At 43.1% G+C, this 23,077-nt stretch overlaps 1 protein-coding gene across 1 annotated transcript; it reads right to left on the bottom strand.

Moving 5' to 3' along the window:
* Window positions 1–7,516: 7,516 nt before the first annotated feature.
* OR5C1 (olfactory receptor family 5 subfamily C member 1) lies at window positions 7,517–8,479 on the bottom strand. The gene has a single exon (XM_090276004.1). It carries the CDS (start codon window positions 8,477–8,479, stop codon window positions 7,517–7,519), a length of 963 nt encoding a protein of 320 aa, XP_090132130.1.
* Between the last annotated feature and the right edge of the window lie 14,598 nt (window positions 8,480–23,077).

The following is a 23,077-nucleotide window of genomic DNA, read 5'->3' as shown; positions in this document are numbered from 1 at the left end:
CAGTGAGAAGTATAGTGAACATGAACTCGGGCTCTCTCAGTAACTAGCTGTGCCCTCAGACAAGTGTCTTCTTCTCTCTGGGCCTCAGTTTCCATTTGTAAAATGAGTTGAATTCGATCATCTTTGAAGACCCTTTGGAGGTCTCCAATTTCATGAATCAATGAATTTTTAAAAATTCACCTTTTATTTTGAAAACTTGAAAACCTCCATGAAAATTAAAAGTATTACAGTTAACACCTGTATACCCTTCATATAGTTTTTACCAATAGTTAACATTTTGCTACATTTGCTGAGTCTGTGTGTAACCCTTTGAAACTAAGTTGCACATCTTGACTTTGCCTCTTAAAACTTCACTGTGTCTCCTAAGAATAAGATGACTCCCCCTCATAATCACGATACCATCATCACACCCAAGAAAATTAATGATAATGCAACAATATCCAAAATACAGATCATATTCAATTTTCACTGCTTGTTCTCAAAATCTCTTTACTAATCTTTTTCTTAAAAATCCAGATCGAATCAAGGTTTGTACACATTTAATTTTTGTTACTTTCAACCTAGAACAGTCCCCTTATCTTTGTTCTTTTATGTCAGTGGCTTTTGAAAGAGTCCAGGCCAGTGTCCTACAAAATGCCCACATTCAGATTTGTTTATGCATTTTTTACAACAATGTGGCCAGAAGTGATCTCATAGAGCTCTTACTGCATCAAGGTAGGGGGTACCTGATGTCAGCTTGGTGATCCTAGGTTTAATCACCTGGTTAAGGTGGTGAATGCCAGATCTCCATGTTAAAATTATTTTCCTCTTTGTACATAGTCATCTGTGATGTAATACTTCGAGACTGTGTTAATACCTTTCTCCCTAGTTTTAGCATCTATTGATGATCCTTACCTGACCAAATTATTACATCAGTGATTTTCTGTCATGTCTCTTGCAGTTATTACCTGGCAGTATCTGCAAAGTAGAGAGCCCTGCCTTCCCTTCTCTTTCTCTCAGTTTCTCTATGGACTTAAGAGGTACTTATAAATTCAATGTCTAGTACCATCTTTTTGGGGATGTGTGTGTGCTTTTCACCAATAGTAGTCTTTTAAAGCCAGTTCCTGCATCCTTATGATTAGTCTTGGACCCCTTCCTTTCTTTCTGGCCCAAGATCTTGCAGGATCACATGGTTTTTTCTTTGCTTAGCATTTGGGATTATCCATTTTCCTAGAAGCTCTGGTTCCTTTTGTGGAAAAAAGCATTTAGAACTAAAATCTAGGTTCTGTGTGTGCTCATTGCTGCTGGGACGTCATTGCTTCAAGGTCCTTTCAGTAGATAGAGCAGGAAAAAAAACATTTAAAAAAAATGAGTTCATAGTGATATTTCCAATGGAAACACAATTCCCAACATCCATATACAGTGATCCCTCACTTATCGCGGGTATTATGTTCTAGACCCCCCCGCGATAGGTGAAAATCCGCGAAGTAGGAACCTTACATTTATTTTAGTATTTACTGTACAGTACCGCAAAATCCCACGATATAGGGAAAAATCTGTTATAAATAATTAAATATAATATTTTTAAAAATCCCACGATACAGTGAGGCTGCGATAAGTGAACCAGGATAGAGGGACTACTGTCTTTACTAATTTTTATTTTCATAAAATACACACACAGTAGTTTCATAATTATGCTGATGCCACTAACAATAATAAATATGAAAAAAGTTCAAGATTGCAGTTTAAAAAAGAATTTTAGAGTGTATCCTCTTACACATGTATAGAATATTGAGTGGTTATGTTATGGACTTGATATAGAAGAAAGTTCATTTGTTTCTGCTTGGCTTAATGTTTGGGTTTGTTTTTATTCATCCTTTTTAATTTAACTTTTTTTTGAATATGTGAAGCATTTACCTAGTTTGAAGCCACCACTGTATAGGAGAAGGCTTACTCCAATCTTGGTTCCCTCCAATCAGATAATTTATTTTTGATGGTGTGAATGGCTGTGCACCAATTCTTAGTCCCTCTGACTTTCGATTTCCCTGTGAGGATAATCATAGTGGTTATCTCAGAGCGTAGCTGCCAGGATTCATTCAGAGCTGAAGTTCTCAGCATGGTGTCGCACATAGTAAACAATCCATACATGTCTGCTTATTTCCTATCCATTCTTCACAGAGCTTTGAGTCCACTTATCAAAAAAGAGGCTTAACCAAGCCCCTGGATGTCCCCTTGACTGCTCAGGAAAACCTGACTTCTCCTTTAAAACTCAGTTCAAATCTCACATCCTCTCTGAACTCTGAAATCTTTCTCCTCTCTTCAGAAAGAAGCGATCATATCAGTGTGGGTGCTCCTATGGGTTACGGTGACATTGGCTAAGAGAAATTTTGGGGGCTCCAAGCCTGGCTCTAGTACTGGCTGTGCCTTGGTGTCCCCACCTGGACAGTGGGGATGACAGTCGGTGGGAAGACAGATCCACGAGTTACCACTGGTAAAGCACTAGCAGTTTGCTTCACACACAGAAATGTCTCGGTAAGTTACCTACTGTTGTCCTCATGCAAAAATTTTGTATTTAATTTATTGAAAAATGTGAAGTTTTCCCTATGTGTGAGATGTGAACGTCCTGGTGACTTGAATGACTGTGTCTCCCTTCCTGTAGGGCCGTCCCTTCTTCAGCCTGTGTGGTTGCCAAAGTTGAATTGTAATGGTTTGTTTACGTATCAGACTATGAAGTCCTTGGGGACAGGGACTGTCGTTTCTGGTCTCTGGTCTAAGCTAACATGCACGAATGTTTGCTGCTTAAGTGAGGGAAATTCCCAGAAAGGCTGGGATTCACCGCAGCAGGGCAGAGGGCTTTCTGTCCTGTTGCTCTTACAGGAATGTTGCGTATCTTTGATCAGAGGAGTGTTATGCACCTATCTATGCTCACTGAGAACTAGATCACAAGTTCGAGTTCAATCCCAAGCCCCGCCAAAGCATTTGAAAATACTGGTTATAACCTGTTGTGACCACATGGTGGCAGCAGAGGAGAGGGAATGAATAGTTCTGTTAAGTAAGTGGAGCCACAGGCTGATGGGGCCGGGAAATGATCGATGTCTAGTAATATATACGAGTCGTTTTAGAGAATTTGTTTTTAGGAAATAGAACTAGAAAGTATTATATTCACTCACTTTAAGTAATGAGTAACAAAGAAAACAAATATTATTTGATAAATACAATATATATACACCTTCATATTATGGTCAGTTCAGTTTGAGAGAAAAGCTGACCCAGGAGAAAGGTAGGCAATGGGCGGGCACCCATCAGTCCCCAAGTTAAGAGTCCCATCATTTACCCTCGATGACTTCTTGACTTTCTCTCACTTACTCGAATTAGTGAGAGTGACTAATATATATTGAAACTTACTATGTGCCATGTCATTGTTCCACCACATGATAGGTCTTTTCTTAGGTCATTCTCATAACGATCCCAGGAAGCTATCATTATCCTCATTTTTTAGTTAAGCAATTTGCCCAAGATCAATCAGCTAGTGAACAGTAAAGCCAGAACTGAAACCCTGAGACTCGGAGGTCAAGAGTGAGGATCTTTTCATGCCTCTTAACATCCCATGGACCAAAGCAAGGTGCATGGCTGAACCCAGAGTCATGAATGGTGGCCAAGGACAAGGATTCAGGGGCAGGTGCACTGGGGTGGTGAATGTAATCTACTAGACTCCCCCAGTCTTAAGTCCTTGCTCCCTCTCTGGTGCTTGTCAAACACTTTGTACTCTTCTCCTGGCTTTGCCCGGCAGGAGAGGGAGGGGGAGAGAGAAAGAGAGAGAGAGAGAGAGAGGAGGAGGAGGGGGGACAAAAAGGTAAGGAAGTAGGAATACAAGTGACAGAAAGGAGAACGGGACAGACACATAGGGTAATGGGAACGAAGGAAACAGGACAAAAGAGACTTGAATAGGGTGAGTTAAGAAAGCGTCCGTGTTCAGAGTGAGTGGAGTTTCTTTCTCCATCAGCTTCGTGGGGTGTTGATCCATTGCTAGTATTTTAAAGCAGTCAGTTTCACATTGAGAAGGAGCCTTTCTGTTTCTATCTGTCGTGTCGAATGTCTGCATTTCCTCTATGACAGCCCTGGCACGCAAGGCAACTTAGGTTATAGAAGCATTCTTTGTGCCCTTAGAAGGGGTCATCCGTTTGCCACTTATGACTGGAAACTCGCTCACTGCTAAGATCTCTCCAGTGGCTGCACTTCTGAAAAGAAGGCAGCCTTCCTTTGTAAGGCACGAGATTACGTGAGCAATTATTCATGTTGTCTGGATGAGACGGTTCCCAGTGCTGCATGTTGTTGTGGTTAAACGGACGGGCTGACCATATGGATGTGGGAGGGTGGGCTAAACTGCTTCGGAAATGGTCGGAGGTCCTTCCAGGGCAAACTCAGGGAGTGCGGTGGGTGAGAGGAAGCAGATTTCCTTGTGCAGCTCAGAGGCCTTCTGAAGAGGGCCTGCAACCCCCCTGAGCTGAAGCAGCCTCCCTGGGATAGGAACGAACTCCCAGAACCACTTGGAAATGAGTCAGTCAGGTACACCTGCTTGTTTTACGTAAGATGTCAAAAAGCGGTCTCTGTAGTTCGTGGGGAAAAGAGCCAGGAAAAATGTCTGCAGTGGATTTATGAAGTCCTTAGTGATCTTTCTGGGGATGGGAGACGGATTTATCCTCTTGTGTCCAGGTCAGTGTCAGGGCTACCAGCTCTAGGTGGCGGTGAGGTGGGAACGGGGCCCCTCGGCTTTTGCTGGCTTCCTGTACAAAATGTAGGAATGTGGGAGGGATTGTGCCTCTGGTGACAGGACAATAGGTGTGCCCGTGTGGCTGTGTGGCTCTTTGTGTATGTATGACTGTGACTGTGTGTGTCACGGTGACTGTGGATATGAATGTGTGTTTGTAAGATTGTATACTTAGGTGTAGAGAGTGATTGTGTCTCTGTGCAACCAAATGTGTCCGAGTGAGTGTCTGAGTGGGTGGCCATGCCTACAAGAGTGTTTCTCTGTGCATGAATGTTTCAGACAGGGGACTGGGTCTGTGTTGGAGCGGATACTGCAGTGTGTGTATTGTGGCATCAGGGAATTGTGCTTGCATGTAGCATGGCAAGTGGGAATGGCTTTTCCTGACTCAGTGTTGGAATAAGCGTGAAGGCTGACTTTGAACGTATGGACTTTCAGTGATTCCCTGTTGCCTACTGACTCAAGTCCAAATTCCAGTATTTGATATCTACCCCATAGATTGTTCTCCCCAGCCCCAGATCCTCCATCTTCAAACTTGCCTCCCCTTCTTCCCTTCCCAAGCCAGTTAAGCGGGTGTCCTTAGAGTCTTCTGCACACACTGAGCTCATTTGACCTCCATACCTTCGTGTACATTGTCCTCTGCCCATGGAATGCCCCTTTCCCTCAATGCCCACCCATGCTGCAGGGCCCAAGTGCTCCAGAGCAGACCCGCATCTCCCCCACCCAAACTGCTTTTGTCTTCATTGTCTGGTTTAGTAAACAGTGTTAAAAGAGATTTAAAAGGGAAATATTTATCAGAATTGGCCTCATCTCAGTTACAATTGAGAGAACTGGAAAGAGGATCAGACTGGAGCTGACTTAAAAAAAAAGGATTTTATTTATTTTTATAGGGAGGGAGAAAGAAAGGGAGAGAAGCAATAATGTGAGAGAGAGGCATTGATTGGTTGCCCCTCATACACGCCTGGACTAGGGACGGAATCCACAACCCTGGTGACCTGACTGGGAATCATACCCACAACCTTTCACTTTGAAGGATGACACCCAACCAGCTGAGCCACACTGGCCAGAGCTAGAGCTGACATTTGCCTCTGGCCATACTCCATCTCCCCTTGGAAATGCCTTCCATAGCTCCCGGGGTCCATTCCTGTCCTGCAAGGGCTTCTCAGGCAGATGCAGTGCCTTGGGCCCATGTGTAACTGAGTCAGAGAGACAAAGAAAATCTGCCAAAATTGTGAACTGGGGTAGATAAAAGACTCAAGAGCATTGGGTCTGAAAGGTCCAGGGTGACCCCAGGCTTGGAGCGCTGTGGTTATGTTTGTCCAAGAGGTCAGGGTTGTGACATTCGCTCTCCTAACTCCAGTGCTGCCTCTTGATGTTGTCATCCTGCCTCAAAGCAGCTTACCCACGTGCTAATGTAAGCACACACATAACTCTGAAACTCAGGTCTCCCAGTAACTAACTCCACCCTTGAGCTTTAAGAAACGTTATCCACTAGCCATCATTTAAAATAATTCTTTAACTAAGGCTCCAAATATGTCAATATGATACTTAAAATGCTCTTTGTATGCCTAACTCTCATCTAGTTCTGAACTAGGGTACCTGTCATATAATTAGACTCCGACTTAAACTTATCACAAACATTATCCACATACCAACTTCAGCCCAACAGAATTCTAACGCAAACTAAACTCTCACTTAAATTTAATCTAGCAATAATCTAGCAATAAAAATAAAATCTGAACTCCAATCTTAGTTAGTCCTATACTCTAACACTTATCCTAAAATATTTCTAATAAGAGTTCAAATTTATCCAAACTCTGACTCCTAAATGCATCCCAAATCTACCCAAATCCTAAAATTTATATAATTTTAATAGAATCTTAAATTTTCCCAGATACCTTTATTTGTTTTTAAATGTTTTTATTTATTGATTCGAGAGAGAGAGGAAAGAGAAACACTGATTTGTTGTGCCACTAATTTATGCATTCATCGGTTGTTTCTTGTATGTGCCCTGACTGGGGTTCGAACCTGCAACCTTGGCGTATTGGGAGGACACTCCAACTAACTCAACTAGCTGACCAGAGCCTTCCAATTGCTTTTAAATTCTAAACCTAACCCTGGCTCTACCCTAACCCTAACCCTAGTCATAGCCATAACCTGAACCCTAATCCTGACCCTATTCTAACTATAACCATAATTCTGATCTTTTCCTGACCTCTATCATAGGCCTGAACTAATCCAGCCTTGACCAAACCATTTCCTTGAGATGCAAGACCTAGGTTAATGGGAGGGAATCTTTACCTCAGCAGAGTCGGTCCCATTCTTCGGCATGAGTGGGTTCTGGAGGTGCTCTCTTGGGGTCAAGGAGAGCGGGAGCAGACTCACTGGTCATGAAGAACCTGAAAAGGACCAGAATCTGGAAATACCTGCATTCAATCCAGCTCTTACCCGGTTTGTCTTGGAATCAACCTCTTACAAGTGCAGCGGCAAATAAACCCATGTTACTGACCTGGTAACATCGGGGAGCTTTTGAACAATCAGCTCAGTAGCAGCTTTGACCTAAGCTTGGTTCTGGCCCTACGTCCAACCCTAGATTACCTCTGGGTTCCTGCCTCCCCTCTGTAAGCTTCCTTTTCTCCCCCTTTTCCGTCCCTCAAATAATGACAAGGGACACCCATGCCAGAGGGACATACATCTTTAGCCACAGTGCAAGGTCAAGAAAGTGTCCTCCACATCTCTCACAGTCAGTCCTAAACAGCGTCCTCAGACTTGTCACTGGTGCCCCCGCCCAGGACAGCAGGATCGGCTCCAGGTCCTGCTGAGGGCCGCCTTGACGTCCTTGTTGCGGAGGCTGTAAATGAGCGGATTGAGAGCCGGGATGACAAGGGTGTAGAACACCGATGCCATCTTGTCAGTGTCCAGGGCATAGCTGGAGCTGGGACGCAGGTACATGAAAATGAGGGTCCCATACAGCATGGCCACAGCCATGAGGTGCGAGCCACAGGTGGAAGCTGCTCGCCGACGGCCCTCGGCTGAGCGCATGCGGATCACAGCCCCAACAATGAATCCGTAAGACACGACAATCGCCAGCACTGTGGCCGTCTGGATGAAGCCACAGACGGCGAAGAGGAGGAATTCATTGAGGCTGGTGTCGTCGCACGAGATGGCCAGCAGTGGAGGGATATCACAGAAGAAGCTGTTGACCTCCCGGGAGCTGCAGAAGCTCAGGCGGAAGGTGAAGGTCGTGTGGATAAAGGCACTCGCTGCGCCACCCACGCCTGACGCTCCCAGCAAGGTCAGGCATAGACGCCGCGACATGGCTGTTGGATAGAGAAGAGGGTTCCCGATGGCCACGTAGCGGTCGTAGGCCATGGCAGCCAACAGGCAACACTCAGCATCAGCCAGCCCCGCGAACACAAACATCTGGAGGGCGCAGGCTGCGTAAGGGATGGTGGCACAGGGCAGTAGCAGGTCCACTAGCATCTTAGGGCCGATGGCTGAGGAGTAGCAGGCGTCCAGCAGGGAGAGGTTGGCCAAGAAGAAGTACATAGGCGTGTGGAGCTGGGAATCCACGCGGATCAGCAGCACCATGCCCACATTTCCCAGCAGGCTCACCAGATAGATGGGCAGGAAGATCAGGAAGAGCGTCAGGCGCAGGTCCCAGCGATCTGTGATGCCCAGGAGGATGAATTCAGCAGGGACCACTCTGGCCCAGGTGACATTCTCTGGAGTCATCCTGCTGGACAGAAACTAAGGGGAGGCAAAGCAAGAGGGTGATGAAAGAAAGGTCGTGGTCATCTTGGAAGAGAAAGTACTCTGCTTTGGGAATCAACTACCCTTGGATTTTAGTCTTAACTGTGTAATAAAATTGCTGTGTGACCTTGGACAAGTGATATAACCTCCCAAAACCTTTGTTTCTGACTCTGAGACATCACACAATTTTACCTTCACAAGTGGAGTCTTATCTATATAATTCACGTTTGTTTTCACAGTTCTGAGAATGTTGCCTGGCACATAGTAGGTGCTCAATAAATATTTGTTAACTGACTGAAATGATGAATGGGACGATACTGTCTGGCCAAGGACTAAAAACTCCATGACTACATATGCAGTCTCCCCTCCAGTTTCCCAAGGTGGAAAAGAGACAACGGAATGGGCAGAAAGGGTGTCCTGATCTAAAGGGTAACTCCTGCGGGTCTTGATGTTTGCTGGGAGGACATCTTTCCCTGGATCAAGACCTGGGAAAGGGGAGTGCCGCAGGGACTGATATCTTCAGGAGAGAGCAAGGAGTGGAAAGAACAGAAGATTTGAATGTATCCCTGGGCCAGACTCTTCACCTCTCTGAGCTTCAATTTTCTCATCTGTGTTAGGAGAAAGAAAAGCCTGCAAGGATTCAATGCGATATTGCGCAAAAAGCATCTCACAGAGGGCCTGGCACACAGCTGGCATTTAACAAGGGTCCAGTGAACTGGACTGCATTGAGCTAGATGTCTTGGCTCGATGCTGGAAGGAAGCAACTTTAAGGCAACGAAAAGTAACGTAGCTTCTAGAACATGTAATGGTGCTTCACACCCCTGGGTTTTTACACTTGCTCCCTCTGCCTAGAACCCATTTCCCCTTTTTGTGTTTGACAGAAACTATCTCTGATGTACAGACTTCCTTGATGTGCTCAAACGATACTCAACTTTTCCCTGGTGCACTGGCGCTCACATCCATCATAGCCCTTCATCAGTCTGTGGTCCGCCTCCCCTGTGGGCTCTGAGCTCCTTGCTTCAATGTTCATTCAACAAACATTCATTGAGCACTACTATGCATTGTAGAATAGCCCTGCAATTCACTTTTGTACCTCTTGGGTCTGGTATACAGTCAGCGCTCAATAAATACCAGCTGAATGTATAAAACAGTGAAAAGAAGAGGAACATTAGCAGCATGCAGACTTGGCTTTGAGCCCAGGTTCCATCACTTTTCAGGGTACAACTTCGGGCAGCCCATTTCACTTCTTTCTGCTTGTTTTCTCACTGTAAGGTAGGACCCATACAGGCCTGGGCAAAAGTAGGTTTACAGTTGTGCGCACGCAAAACAGTCTACCCTTGTATTATTATTTATTAATTATTGTGTTATCTTCCCAAACGACCAACTGTAACCCTAGTATCTCTGTTGGAGGGTCCTATGAGGCAGTAGGTGTGCAGCACAGGGCTTGGAGCTGAGTACTATATGTTCTTCCCTCTTTATGAAAAGTTTAGATGTTTAGAGACCTACTGTGCCTGGTGAGGATGATGAAGATGAAGGTCTTCCTACAGATCACGGCTGGGATAAAAAACATTGACAGTATCACATGTCGGTGAAGTGGTGCTGATGGACATGTACATTGGGACATTTGGAGGACAGCGTGGCAGTTATACCCCCCACTGTGTGTACCCTAATGTCTCAGTCTGCCTGGGATGCTGTAACAGTACCATAGGCTGGAGGTTTAAACTGTGCACATGTATTTCTTACAGTTCTGGGGGCTGGGAAGTCTGAGATCAAAGTTCCAGCATGGTTGGATTTTGGCGAAGGTCATCTTTCTGACTTGCTGATGGCTGCCCTCTTGCTGTATTTTCACATGGCAGAAAGGGAGACAGACAGACAGACAGAGAAAGCACTGTCTGGTCTCTTCTTATAAGGGCACTAATCTCATCCTGAAGGCTCCACCCTCATGCCCTCATGACAACTCAGTTACCTCCCAAAGGCCCCATTTCCAAATACCATCACATTGGGGGTTAGGACAGACATATGAATTGGGGGCAGAAGGACAGAAACATTCAGTTCATAACACCTAGTAGTTTTACCTCGTGGTGTTTCCTTTTGAAAACTCTCACACATGTACACAAGGAGACACGCACAAGGGTACATGCCCGCCTCATCTGTCTGTAACGGCCAAATGTTAACCGAACCTAAATGTTTGTGAAGGGCTCCTGGGAGTTAAACAGGAATGGATTCAACATAGATGTACCAATGTGGATAAATCTCAAAAACATATTGAGATAAAAACATAATTTGCAGAAAAAATATGCGGACTGATGAAAAAGCACAAAAGAATCTATATTTTGCTGTATATGTATGTACAACATATGGCTCTTTGTTCCAACCAAAGATAGGGTCCCTGCTAAAGGGCCTCAGGGTTTCATCATCTTTGCCCGTCCCCATATCAAGAACTGATCCTTCTTACCTTTTAAGACTCAGCTCAGGGGTCATTTTTCCAAGGAGCTGTAAATAAACACTGAGCCACCCAGCCTTTCAGCTTGGAACCCCATTCACTGGGCTCTGTATTATAACCGTACTCCTTTGTTTTATTATTATCTTTCTGAGTGTGTCCCTCACCTAACGAGCATTTGGGGCCATGCCTAATTCTTCCCTCTATCCTTAGGGATTCGGAATTTTAGGGATCTTCCCTCCTCCTTGGTGGGAGATCAGACAGCCTCTAGGGGAAGAGAAAACTGTGGGGTTCCTGCTCCACCCAGAACCCAGCTGGTGGCAAACCCCAGTGTATTTCTGTCTGTCCACATAGAAAGCAATCACTACTCACCTTCACAAAGTGAGGAGTGGGGCTGCTTCGAGCGCCTCTCCATTTCTCCATCTATAAAACGGGGACAAGGAGACTTCAGGGCTTTTAAATTGCTTGGAAAATGTGGGCACAGGGATTCCCAAACTTCAGTTGAGTAGCTGTTATTGAGTGAGTGAGTGAGAGAGTGTGTGTGTGTGTGTGTGTGTCTGTGTGTGCGCACGCACGTATGCACAGAACATATAGACTTAATGTTTCTGTTTCCTTATTGCTCACAAGGAATAATCCTGATATTCTAGGGTGTCATTCCTTGAAGGTAAGAAAACTGAATTCCAAAGAAGGCAGAGCTTGTCCTAAGATGTGCAGCTATGAAGGAATAGAGTAGGGGCTCAAGCTCAGAATCCAAATCAACTTCTCTTTGTCTCGAAGCAAAGACCCTATTTTAGGTCTTTTAATAGAGGCCAGGCTTGTTGCTGCCACTGCCTTGCCTGGTCCCCTCACCTTTAGATTGAGGAAAATGAACCAGATTAGTGGTTCCCAGTCTACTCTGTGAACTTCTGTTGTTAGAATTACGTGCAGAGCTTCCTAAAAAAATATTTGGTCATGCATAGTGGCCAGAAATTCTTATTCAGTTGATCTAGAGCAGGGTTCAGAAATCTGTACTTGAAAAAATCTTCCGGGTCCTTCTGATGTGCAGAGCTTCTCAAACTTCAGTGTGCATAGGAGTCACCTAGGGCTCTTGTGAAAGGCAGATTCTGTCGCAGAAGGGCTGGGGAGGGCCCTGAGCTCCTGCGTTTCTAACAAACTCCCAGGTGATGCTGATGCTGCCGGTTTGGGCACCCACAGTTTGAGTAGCAAGACCGTAGGTCATTTTGGACAGTGTTTCCAGCTCTGATACCTTAGGGTTCTGGTTTTCTGGAGGGTTCTCTTAGCTTCCTCCTGCTAGCTCCATTCTCTCTGCTGAAATCTTTGTTTGACTCACCCTTTCTCTCCAGACTCTACTATACTCACGAGCACATGTGAGTCGGGTGAGGCTGGCCTGGCATTTCTCGATACGTTGCTTGCCCGTTTCCTGTCAAGTTTGCGTTCTTAGCTCATTCTTCCCCAGCACACAGACGTTGGCTGTGTCTTGGTCCAGACACCAGCTGCTGTCACTGTGATGGCGTGTGGTTATTGGGTTGGTCGGACATACCTAGAAGGTGGGGGGAGGTGAGGAGTTTTTCTGGCAGAGCAGCTTCAGACAAGCCTTTGCGTGGAGATAATAGGGACATGCCCCGTCTCAGAGGGAGGAACAGGGGGTCTTATACTCTTCTTGGCCCTGAGGAAATGGCCTCTTTCTGTTTTCCTCCCGACTCCTCTGTCCCTCCCCTCTCTCCTGGCCTCCACAGAGACTTTCTCTCCACTTCCTTTGGGGACTCCAAGATGGCTGGCGTCAGGGGAATGTCATGAATGACTCACTCTTTGGTGTTTAGAGAGGTTGGAAAAGTTAGGCTGAGAGGGTCCCCAGGCTCCGCGTGGGGAAGACAGTCATGCACCTTGATGAGAGGAGTCCCTTTGGCTCGCTTTCTCCATCCGTTGTTTGGGACTCAATGTTTTCATTATGCTTCATGATCTTCTACACAAACACATATCCTTCTTGTGGTTCTCCTAATCCTTCACATTGTTCGTTTTGCCTGAAATGTCCAGCCTCTCCCTTGTCTGGAAAACTCTTCCTTTTTGTTGCAAAACCAGCTCAAATATCACCATCTGCTTGAAGCCTTCCTGCCTCTCCAGCAGAGCTGCTCTTTCCCTCTGTGTATCTTGGAGATGCACATGACCTACGAGTATGAATCCAACCAGACAAGGAAACAGGATTGTGTCTGATGCTGCAGCAGATTGGAGGCAACCTTAGGCCAGGGCCAGGCATGAAGTCAGCACTCAGGAAATTAAATCAGAACGCTTGCGGGGTGGGGCTCCGGCATGGCTGATTTTTAAAAGCTCTCGGGATTGAAAACTACTTGGGAGGTCCATCTAGGATTGAGAACCACTCCCCAAAAGATGGGAATAGGGCTGAGCCTGAAGTCAGGACTGAGGGGCTTAGCCTGTGGGGAGTAGACAGTTACGGGGTGGGAAGCTGCAACCTGGGATCACGTCATTTCTGTGGTGTATCTTACAGCTAACCTGTCATTCGTGTTAGCAGGCTGTTCTTTCGTTCACATAACTCATGCTTCCTGCACTCTGCTATGTTCTGGGCTTAAGTTCAGGATCTGAAAGATGAACCATGGGTCCTTTCCTTTCCGGTGGATTTTATAGGGAGAGTCAGAAATAACTAAATGAGAACACGGGGGAGGGTGTTGCAGGCTGGCGTAATGGCGTGTGCAAAACCTGGGGGTGGGGATGCAAATGGACCATTTGAAAAACCGAAAAGGCAATGGGGCTGGAACTCGGAGAATGATGGGGAGGGAGGTGTGACTGAGCCAGAAGGTAGGGAGAGCATCGGCAGTGGGGGCTGACAGGCCATGCTAAAGTTTTTGTTTTTGTTTTTAAATCCTAAAAGCAGTGAGTCGTTACTGAGAGGTGTAAGGAAGGACTGAGACATGACACAATTTTCATTTCAAAAGATCACTCTGATCGCTGTGAGCAGAAGCGATTGAAGAGGAGACCAGTCAGGAGCGTGGTCATAGTCCAGGCAGAGATGATGGCGGTCTGTGAAGAAGGGGCCCCTGTGGGACTGGAGGCTAGCGCGGCGAGCTGCCTTTGAGCAGGCAGAAGAGTAGTGAAGCTGATGAATGCTCTGGGCCTCTCCTAGGCAGGGCCACCATTTCAGTTAGATGTGTATTCTTAATACAAATATCTCATATGGTTTACATATATTTTCTCCCTTTCAGTGGGTTGTCTATTCATTTTCTTAATGGTATCTTTGAAGCACAGAACATTTTAAAATGTATACTTTTTAAGATTTTATTTACTTATTTTTAGAGAGAGGGGGAAGGAGGGAGAAAGAGAGGGAGAGAAACACTGATCGGTTGCCTCTTGCACAACCCCATCTGGGGACCTGGCCCGCAACGCAGGCATGTGCCCTAACTGGGGATCGAACTGGTGACCTTTCGGTTTGCAGCTTGACACCCACCCCACTGAGTCACACCAGTTAGGGCTAGAACTTTTTGACTTTATTAATCTTTTTTCTATTACTGCTTATACTTTTGGTGTCATACCTAAGAAACTATCGTGTAAGACAGGTCACAAAGATTCACCGTCATGTGCTCTCCTAAGGGTTTTGTAGTTTTAGTTCTTACATTGAGGTCTATGATCCATTTTAAGTTAATTTTTGTATGTGGTGTGCAATAAAGATCCAACTTCATTCTTTTGCATTTATATAACCAGTTAGCTCAACACCATTTGTTGAAAACACTTCTCTTTCTCCCTTCAAGCATTCTAGCAGCCTTGTTGAAAACAAGTTGACCAACCTCAGTGGTTCTGAATATCTCCTTTATGTCATCCTTGGACTTAGCAGGGAAGGAGTAGGAAGGACAGGCAAAGCAACAGAGGAGCTCATAAGAAAAACAGATCACGTCCAGGTGATCAGAGTGAACTGGGGTGAGAAGGGACTTTTCTGTAGATGTGGGACTTAACCTGGGTGGTCCTGGAGTAGGGGAAGGGGCCGCAGAGGGAAAACACTCAAATAAAAGGCTCGGAGGAGAAAAGTATATGGTATATATGAGTGAATAATAGTTCAGATGTATTCAGCCTCCCATTTTTAAATAATTATATGGCATGAAACAGGGAAGAAACTCTTGTAGAAAATGAGAGATGTAAGGGAGAGAATTATGTTAATATTTGATATTCTAAAATAAATTGTGTAAAAGTCATATATTGGTTCAGTAAAAATAACACATTGTATACTAAAAACCACTGAGTTTTAAAAAGATGAATTTTATGGTATATGAATTATATCTCAATAAAACTTATTAAAAATAATACATCACAATGAAAGGAAAACAGTTCATATGAACTCTGCATAGAGAAAAATTTTCTAATGATAACACTGACAGAAGAGTCAAAAGGAGCTTTTTTAAATTGGCTGCATCTATGTAAGTTGAAAACACATGTATGTCAAAAATCAAAAAGAAAACTGAGGGATATGAAAGTGTTTGGGCAAAGTTTGCGTCATAAGGAAGAAAGCGTAGAGTTGGAAATTTTAATACAGAAAGGACTTAGACGAGTCTTTAAAATAGTCAAGTGACATGAAGAAATAATTAACAGAAGAATAAATGAGATTTATTTACAGACAAGACTGTCCGGGCTTTGGCATTCTGATGTTGGGATGGAAATTTTTTCTCTGTTCTTTATTCTCAGTCTGACCTTGGTCAGTTACTTAACTCTGAATCTCTGTTTCCTAGTTTGTAACCACGTATTACTACTTCATAGAGCCATTGGAGTTATCATCACAATAACACATATGGAGGGCACATTATGCTACTCTTAAAGGGAGTGGTGTGATTGTCATTGTCAGCAGTAGTTGATGAATTGTGAACCTGGGACACACGATGCAGTGGAAAAGCATCAGATGACTTGCCTTACAGCTCTGTCCCTCAGTGTATATTTTATTGATTATATTGTTATGGTGGTCCCAATTTTGACTCCTTTGCTCCCCTCTGCCCACTATTCCCCTTCCCCCAGCAATTTCACCCCCCATAGTTCATGTCCATGGGTCATGCATGTAAGTTCTTTGGCTTCACCCTTTCCTAGATTATTCTTAACTTCCCCCCATCTATTTTGTACCAACCAATTATGCTTCTTAGTCCCTGCACCATTTCCCCATTTCTCCCCCTCCCCACTTCCAGCTGATAACCCTCCAAATGATCCCCATACCTATGATTCTGTTCCTGTTCTAGTTTGCTTAGTTGACTTCTGTTTTTACTTTTTAGGTTCATTTGTTGATAGTTGTAAGTTTGTTGTCATTTTAGTGTTCATAGTTTTGATCTTCTTTTTCTTAAATAAGTCCCTTTAACATTTCATACAAAAATGGCTTGGTGATGATGGACTCCTTTAGCTTTACCTTGTCTGGGAAGCACTTTATCTGCCCTTCCATTCTAAATGATAGCATTGCTGGATAGAATAATCTAGGTTGTAGGTCCTTGCTTTTCATCACATTGAAAACTTCTTGCAAGTCTCTTCTTCCCTGCAAAGTTTCTTTTGAGAAATCAGCTGATAGTCTTATAGGCACCCTTTTGTACATAACTCTCCGCTTTTTTCTTGTTGCTTTTAAGATTCTCTTTTTATCTTGAACCTTTGGCATTTTAACTATGATGTGTCTTGGTGTGGTCCTCTTTGGGTTTAGCTTGTTTGGGGCTCTCCATGCTTCCTGGACTTGTATGTCTATTTCCTTCACCAAATTTGGGAAGTTTTTCTCCATTATTTTTTCACATAAGTTTTCAATTTCTTGCTCTTCCTCTTCTTCTTCTGGCACCCCTATGGTTCGGATGTTGGCACGTTTACAGTTGTCCTCGAGCTTCCTAAGCCCCTCCTCATTTTTTTTCAATTCTTGTTTCCTCATTCTGTACTGGTTGACTATTTTTTTCTTCCTTATGTTCCAAATCACTGATTTGAACCCTGGTTTCCTTCTCTTCACCATTGGTTTTATGTAGATTTTTTGTTGTTTCACTTAGCATAGCCTTCACTTCTTCCCTTATGCGTTTGCTGTACCCAAGCATATCTGTCAAGCCTGTGAGTATCTTTACTACCACTGTTGTGAATTCTTCATCTGTTAGGTTGACTACCTCCTCGTCGCTTACTTCTCCCATTGGAACCTTGATTCGTTCCCTCTTTTGGGCCATACTTCTCTGTCTCCTCATCTTGACAGGCTCCTGTGTTTGTTTGCCTCTGTGTCTTAAGTAGATCTAGTGCTCCTGTTACATTTAAGGGGCGGAGTTTTAGGTATTCATCAGTACAGGGCAACCCGTTTCACCACGTTGTGGTGCTGTGTGTGTGGGGAGGGGTCTAAGAGGGAATAATGCTGCTTGCTCAGCACTTGCCCCTTTTTCAGGCACTTCTGTCACTTCTGTATGGGACTGGCGCCTCTCTAGCTGTTGCTCTGGTCGTCGTTCCCAGAGAGGGTGGGTCTGCGGATGTTCTAGGACCATGGGGGCCCTTTAAACAAGCAGACTCTGCTGAGAGACAAGCAGTTTCTGCCTCCGCCCCAACCCCCACTGGTTTGCACAGTCAGAAGCAATGAGGCTTGATTTTCCCTGGCGCTGGAACCATGAACTACGTGGTCTGATCAGGAGCTGAAAACTCTCCCCAGGTGTCCCTCCCTGCTTTTAAAAAATCTGTGGCTGCGCTTTCTGCCAGCTTGCCACCGCCACTGCCGCCACGACCACCACCGCCACCGCAATGCATCCTTTCCGCCCCTCCTACCTGTCTGGGTGAGTATTTCTTCTTTATATGTTTGTTTTCTGGACTTCCATGCAGCTTGATTTTCTAGAATTTCTGGTCGTCTCTAGTTTTGAGGTAGTTGTATTCCTTCTTAGTTATGGAGGGAGACCTGGCGTGTCTGTCTAGGCCTTCATCTTGGCCAGACCCTCAGTGCCTTTTGAACTTGGGAAACATTTACTCCTTCTGGCCCATGGCTTGTCTTATCTATAAGACAGAGAGAATAACCCGGCCTGAGAGGCCTGTGGAAGACTCCAAATTATGGAATGAGTTGAAGTTTTTTCATCAAGCATGATGTGCCATCAAGATGAGAAATCCCAACATTCCTGTGTGATGGTGTGGGAGAATAAATGTGATGAACTGTGAGGGGCAGCAAGGACTAATGTCATGTTTGTTTAGTGTTGTTATTAAAAATAGAATACACCCTCCAGAGTCTGACAGAATTTTTCCACTCTTTATTCTTGATGTGACTCTGAGAAAGTCACTTAGCCTTTTTTTTTTAATTCAGTTTCTATAATTGTTTAAATGGTATAAAAATAGGGCTTACTGTATAGAGTGGTTGTGAGAATTAAATGAGATTTTAAAATGATTATATAATATTTAGACCAAAGTTGGCACATAGTAAGTGCTCAGTAATATGATCTGTTACTGTTATTGCTGTTTTTAATAAAATGAGGATGCTTTGTTGCTATATCCTGGTCACTGCCTGAAGGCTGGGCTTGTAAATTGTAAGGTATCAATACTAAAAGTCATCATCATCATCATCACTTATTAGGTTGAGTAGTGTTTTGGTGGAGCCTATAAAATTTTCAATGTACACTATCATGTCATCTACAAATAATAACAGTTTTACTTTCTTCTTTTCAATGTGGATGCCTTTTATTTCTTCTTCTTTTCTGATTGCTGTGGCTAGAACTTTAAAAACTATATTAAATAGAAGTAGAGAAAGTGGACACCCTGGTCTTGTTCCTGATCTTAGGGGAAAAGCTTTTAGTTTTTGCCTGTTGGGTATAATATTGACTGTAGGTTTCTCATAGATGGGCTTTATTATATTGAGGTATGTTCCCTCTATTCCTACTTTTCTGAATGTTTTTATGATAAATGGGTATTGTACTTTATCAAATGTTTTTTCAATATCTATCGATATGATTGTGTGATATTTGTCTTTCATTTTGTTTATGTGGTGTATTATGTTTATTGATTTACAAATATTATACCATCCTTGCATCCCTGGGATGAATCTCACTTGATTGTGGTATATGACCTTTTTAATATATTGCTGGATCTGGTTTGCCAACATTTTGTTGAGGATTTTAGCATCTATGTTCATCAGCAATATTGGCCTGTAGTTTTCTTTCTTTGTTGTGTCTTTACCTGGTTTTGGAGTTAGGATAATACTGGCCTCATAGAAAGAGATTGGCAGTCTTCCCTTTTTTTGAATTTTTTGGAATAGTTTGAGAAGCATAGGAGTTAGTTCTTCCCTAAATGTTTGGCAAAATTCACCAGTGAAGTCATCTGGTCTAGGGCTTTTGTGTGCTGGGAGTTTTTGGATAACTGCTTCAATTTCACTGCTTGTTATCAGCCCATTCAGGCTTTCTGCTTCTTCTTGATTTAGTTTTGGAAGATTATATGTTTCCAGAAATTTGTCCATTTCACCCAGGTTGTCAAATTTCTTGGCATATAGTTGTTCATAGTAATTTCTTATATTTTTTGTATTTCTGTGGTATCAGTTGTGATTTCTCCTCTTTCATTTCTGATTTTATTTATTTGGGTCATTTCTCTTTTTTTCTTGATGAGTCTGGCTTGGTGATTTTGTTATCTTTTCAAAGAAACAGCTCCTGGATTTTTTGATTCTTTGAATTGTTCTTTTAGTTTCTATGTCATTTAATTCTACTCTGATCATGATTATTTCCTTCCTTCTACTCACTCTGGGCTTTGTTTGTTGTTGTTCCTCTAGTTCTTTTAGATGTAAGGTTAGGTTGTTTATCTGAGATTTTCCTCTTTTTTAGGTAGGTCTGTATTGCTCTAAGTTTCCTTCTCAGGACTGCTTTTGCTGTGTCCCATAGGTTTTGGGCTGTTGTGTGTTCATTTTCATTTGTTTCCAGAAACTTTTTTATTTCTTCCTTGATGTCATTGTTAACCCATTCATTACTTAATACCATGTTATTCAGCCTTCATGAATTTGAATGATTTTGAGTTTTTTCCTCGAGGTTGGTTTCTAGTTTTAAGCTGTTGTGATCTGAGAAGATGCCTGATATGATGTCAATGTTCTTTAATTTATTGAAGCTTGTTTTGTGTCCTACCATGTGGTCTATCTTTGAAAATATTCCATGTGCATTTGAAAAGAATGTATATTTTACTTCTTTGTGGTGTAAGGTTTTCTTCATAATTTGCATTCTTTTTCTCTTCTGCATAGCTTTTTAACATTCATTTTTGTCCTTTAAGTTTGTGCATATTAAGTCACTAGGTTTTATATTATAGTTTATTTCAAATTTCATATTTTGCTCTTTCCTTCTCTTACTCCATTTTACCTTCTTATTTCCTCTTCTTATTTTAGTTTTAAATTATATTTTCTCTCTTGCTACAACTTGTTTCCATTCTGCACTCTTACTACTTCTCCCATCTCCAGCCTCTCAAAACCATTTTTCTTGTCATCAGTCATCTCACATTCTTTTTCCTGTTCTTAAAATACCCTTATTTTCTCTCATCCTCTATCAGTCATTGCTCATTGGTTGTGGATATGGTGGTGGTCAATGCATTTCTTCAATTTTATTTCTAGATATTCACTATTTTTGTATTTCAAAATTTTTGTATTTCAGATTTTACCATTCCCCTGTCCTATTCCATTTTGCCTTCCTCCTCGTCTTACTTTTTTTCATTCTAAATTTGAATTTTTCCCTGTCTAAGCCTGGTTTTTATTCCTCACTCTTAGCATTCCTTCTCCCTCTATCATCTTGAAATAGCTTCCCTTTCCTCTAGACTTCTCTTAAGCTTTCCTTTCTTTCTTTCTTTTTCCCCTCCCCACCCCTATGTGGGCTGTGTGCCCCTTTCTGTTGTAGTTGAGCCTTGATTGTTGTTGGCATATCAGTGGGAGGAACTTACCCACAGGCCAATCAGTTGCAAAAACTGGCTGAGACTGCTGTGGAGGATCAGCTGCAGGGGCCCACTTCATGGAGCAGGACTTTCTTCAGCAAGGTTCCAGTGCCCATTGAGTCTGCCCCTTGAGTGTGTTCCTTGTGGAAGTAGTTGTGTGGCGCTTTGGCATGGTCTGAAGCTTTTCACTGGGTGTGCAGGCTCTGGAGCCCCCAAGAGGTGCTGACCAAAAACAACCAATACTTGTATTCTGCCCAGGGCTACCTGGCATGAGCTACTAAGCAATCTGCAAATGGTTGCTATTTGTTCTGGGCTTGGAGGTGCTGAGGCAAGGTCAACCTGTGAACCAAGGCCAGCTACTGCTAGTGTCAGACCTTGTGCCTCTTGGTGAGAGGTGTGGGTCATGCCAAGGCCAGGTGCCGCTTGTTTGAGGGATTTTAGGAAAGTCTAAAGCATGAATCAAGATAGGCCGTTCATTTGTATGAAAAAGCTACTGAAAATGGCTTCAGTGGGCCCACAAGTTTGGTGGGAATCAGCAGGGTGGGACAAACAGTGTGATCCAGGTTGATAGAGACTCATATATGGAGTTTGACTGCTGGCTCTGTTGTGGGAAGGCCTTAGAAAAGGAGCAATGACCTCCACCAGCACTTCTGTTTGGGAGAAAGCTGCCCCTCCTACCCTTGCTCTGATGCCAGACAATTCAATTTCTCTCCTTTTGAGCTGCTGCCCAAGTGCTGGAGCTCAGAGGTATTGAGTCTGAGTAAGTCGATGTGGGGGCATTTTAAGAGGAACTGCCTGGGCCTCCAGAAGCCTTTCATCTCACTCAGCCACATCTTCCTCTCTGGTTTTCACAGCCAGAAGTTATGAGGACTTCTCTTACCAGCTCTGGTACCCTGGAATGGGGGGCGTGGTATGGAGCTGGGACCCTTCACTCTTCATGGGGGACCTCTGCACCTGAGATGTCCCTCCCAATTTTTATCGGCTACGTGTTGGTGTGGGGCCAGCCCATTCCCTATCTCCGTCCCTCCTACAAGTCTCCGTGTAGCTTCTTCTTTATACTCTTAGTTGTAGGACTTCTGTTCAGCTAGATTTCCGGAGGTTCTGCATAAGGATTGTTCTATTGTTTAGTTGTAATTTTGATGTAATTGTGGGAGGATATGAGTATGTTATTTACCTAGGCTGCCATCTTGACTGGCAGCCCCCAATAGAATATGTCAAGTCTACTCTAAAGCTTTCAAGAAGAGAAAATGTGCAAAAGTAACAAAATAATTTTGAAAAACAAAGCAAAACAATGAGAGTGGGTTTCTCTTCCCAGTCAGTAAAACATACAAAACCTTTGTTACTTAAAATGGCATAATATTGGTATGGAAGTAGATAATAGAATTGATGGAGCAGAGTAAAATCCATAAGCAGACCTCTATAAAAAGTCATTTAGCCTTTTTTCATGTGGCAGGAAGGTAAACTGTGAGATCACTGTATATTCAATGGAAGAATATACATTTAGATTCCTACCTTATGCCACATATAAAATAAATTCCAGATGGATTTGAAGATTGAAAAAGGCAAAAATCTATAAAGCTGTAACAAGCAAATATAGGTGAATATTTTTTACAATCTTATGAGTGGATTAACCTTTTCTCAGAAAAATATAAATCTAACTCTCTAAAGGAAAAGATTGACAGACTGGATCACATAAAAGTGAAAATGCATGTGTGAAAAATGATGCCATGAACAAAGTCAAAAGAGAAGCAAAAGGTTTGGAAAAATATTGAATATACATATATCTCAAGATTAGTATCCACACAAAATAAAAAAATTACAATAAATCAATAAGAAAATGACAGCTGTTCCAATTGTAACAGAAACAGTGATGTTTATCAAATATGCCATATAAAAACATATATCTCTCATCCCTTCAGTTTTGTGTGAACACATGACTTGTTCTATCCAAAGAAAGATGAATTTAAGTGATGGGTATTATTTACAGTCCAAGGCAATGGAAACCAAATGACATTCTCCACTGTGCCTTTCCATGCTAGAAGGCTATGTGTTCTGGATAAGCTAAGTAGACCTCTGTTAATGTGATTTTTCTCTGAGTCATTATCTGTGGAGCAATTCTGGTGATCCACAATGGACTTACAGTGTGAGCAAGAATTACCAATGGACTTATTGTGTTAAGCCACTGGTAATTTGGAATTAATTTACTATTGCTACCAATAGCAGGAGGGGATTTTTTATTAAATTGATTGGGGTTACTTAGTAGCTCCCTCCAAAATGCTTCCCTGGAG

The sequence above is a fragment of the Furipterus horrens genome, unplaced genomic scaffold (assembly GCF_987537825.1).
Source record: "Furipterus horrens unplaced genomic scaffold, mFurHor1.1.pri manual_scaffold_4, whole genome shotgun sequence".
NCBI classification, from domain to species: domain Eukaryota; kingdom Metazoa; phylum Chordata; class Mammalia; order Chiroptera; family Furipteridae; genus Furipterus; species Furipterus horrens.
Note: the sequence above shows the minus strand (reverse complement) of the source record. Positions and strands in the feature narration are given on the sequence as shown.

Excerpts from the sequence above, each read along its gene's own strand:
- OR5C1 (XM_090276004.1), bottom strand. The coding sequence starts at position 8,479 with ATGACTCCAGAGAATGTCACCTGGGCCAGAGTGGTCCCTGCTGAATTC.